At 41.7% G+C, this 1,714-nt stretch overlaps 1 protein-coding gene across 1 annotated transcript in view; it reads right to left on the bottom strand.

The window, feature by feature from the left end:
* The window catches only part of LOC107098640 (trinucleotide repeat-containing gene 6C protein-like), a 51,437-nt gene that overhangs the window by 16,052 nt on the left and 33,671 nt on the right, over positions 1-1,714 (bottom strand). Inside the window, exons 7-10 of the mRNA XM_015396414.1 lie at positions 1,506-1,549; positions 1,251-1,395; positions 784-867; positions 138-411 (exon numbers count right to left, since the gene is read on the bottom strand). Coding sequence (XP_015251900.1) covers positions 138-411; positions 784-867; positions 1,251-1,395; positions 1,506-1,549 — 547 coding nt within the window. The remainder of the gene's footprint in view (positions 1-137; positions 412-783; positions 868-1,250; positions 1,396-1,505; positions 1,550-1,714) is intronic.

A 1,714-nucleotide genomic window follows, 5' to 3' on the forward strand; every position in this document is an offset into this window, starting at 1 on the left:
AAGTGACCTGAGATGACAAGATGTGAATTGGAGCTATCGAAATAAACTGAATTGAATTAATGAGTTTCCCTTTGGGTCAGAATTTAGTTGTCTATTACTAAAAACAGACTTTAGTAATGCATGGCCTCATTACTCACAAAGAGGGTAGGTGCTGTAGGCATTGGGCGAAGACGGAGGCTCTTTGGTGTGCAGTGTGTCAGCGAGGCCCGGAGTTTGGTGGGGGCCTCCAAAATGGTCCAGGGTTGATTTCCCGGAGCCAGGAACTCCGGGGGGGCCACCATGGGGGTGCAGACCAGCGGAGGACGAGGAGGAATGGGAGGGGACCTGCTGCTGCTTGATCAGCAGCGCCTGGTACAGCTGGCGCTGGTGCTGCTGGATCTGCTGCTGCATGTTGGTGATTGTACGTGCGACCTGGAGCGAGAGAGGAGGAAGCACGTTTGATAAGAAATATCCAGCAGGATGAGCAATTCTGAGATGGAAGGAGGAGCATTAGGGTTTGTTGCAGGAAGTGCAAATCGTGGCGGTGAGAGTTTCTGAATTTTAGCATCTCATCACCTGAAAGCTGAACTAAAAAATGCTGAGAGGTTTTACTGAGTGGCCCAGAAAAACCTTCGTCTCCAGGTGTGAACAGCTTCCACTTGGAAAAAGAATCTCTTACTTTTGTTATTACAGCAACATGAGAAATGTTCAGCTAAAGTTGTGTCACGGCCCTGATTATAGTCACACAACAGCCAGCAGGTAAGGAAATATTTCATTCCTGTAAGCATCAACCTGTTGACTCACTTGCTGCTCCTGTTGCCTAATGGGGCCGGAAACATTGCGCTGCGCCTGCATCATCTGCTGCTGGATTTGTAAACGCTGGTACGCCTGATGGAGGAGAGAAAAAACATGTTAGTATGTGGGAAATTGAGCACCTGTTGTAGCACCCCATGAAAATATATCATTTTTTAAGCAATATAAAAGTGATAAAATCTGATCAAGTCCCAGTGCTGTATCTGGTGTTTGTCACAACGCGCTATTATCCAAGTCATCTTGAAAACATTCTTCTTACAAATGTTGGCAACATATTACGGGTTTTTTCTCTGGCCAGAAGTTTGATGGCAAATACTTTTCTTCCCTGTTAAATAGTATATTTAGATCAATTTTTGCTCCTTGCTCTTTAAACTAAGAGCTAATATCATATCATAGCATTATTTTTTTTGCTTGTAGTCTAATACAATGAAAAAGTTTTGGAAAAATGGAAGCCTTACCATTTGCAGTTGCTGTAGTTGATACAACAGGGTCATTTGTTGAGGGTTTATTGGTGAGGTTAAAAGTGCAGGGTTAAGACCAATGTTTTTTGCTGCAAACTGCAAGAGTTGTGCTTGGACCTGTAAGGAGCAGGAGGAAGCAGAGCTTTACAAAACAGCTCCATCTAGTGGCAGATTAGATTTAGTTGTTTATTTGACAGGGACAGTGTACATCAACAAGCATTCCTGCAAATGCACCAGAATTAGCAAAAAGGCTATTTTCCTTCTGTTGTCTTTGGACAGATTTTAGAATCTTTTACCTAAAAACACAACAGTAAGAATTTTACAGTGAAAAATACAAATATAAAGGAAATAAAAACAGCTAAAACTGCTTAAAACCTGTCTAAAAATACAATTAATGTTCGCTAAATTTTGGGTTAATAAAACAGAAGTAAATACACTACATCTGTGTGTGTATATATTAA

This window comes from Cyprinodon variegatus, unplaced genomic scaffold (genome assembly GCF_000732505.1).
Source record: "Cyprinodon variegatus isolate N-32 unplaced genomic scaffold, C_variegatus-1.0 Scaffold796, whole genome shotgun sequence".
NCBI classification, from domain to species: domain Eukaryota; kingdom Metazoa; phylum Chordata; class Actinopteri; order Cyprinodontiformes; family Cyprinodontidae; genus Cyprinodon; species Cyprinodon variegatus.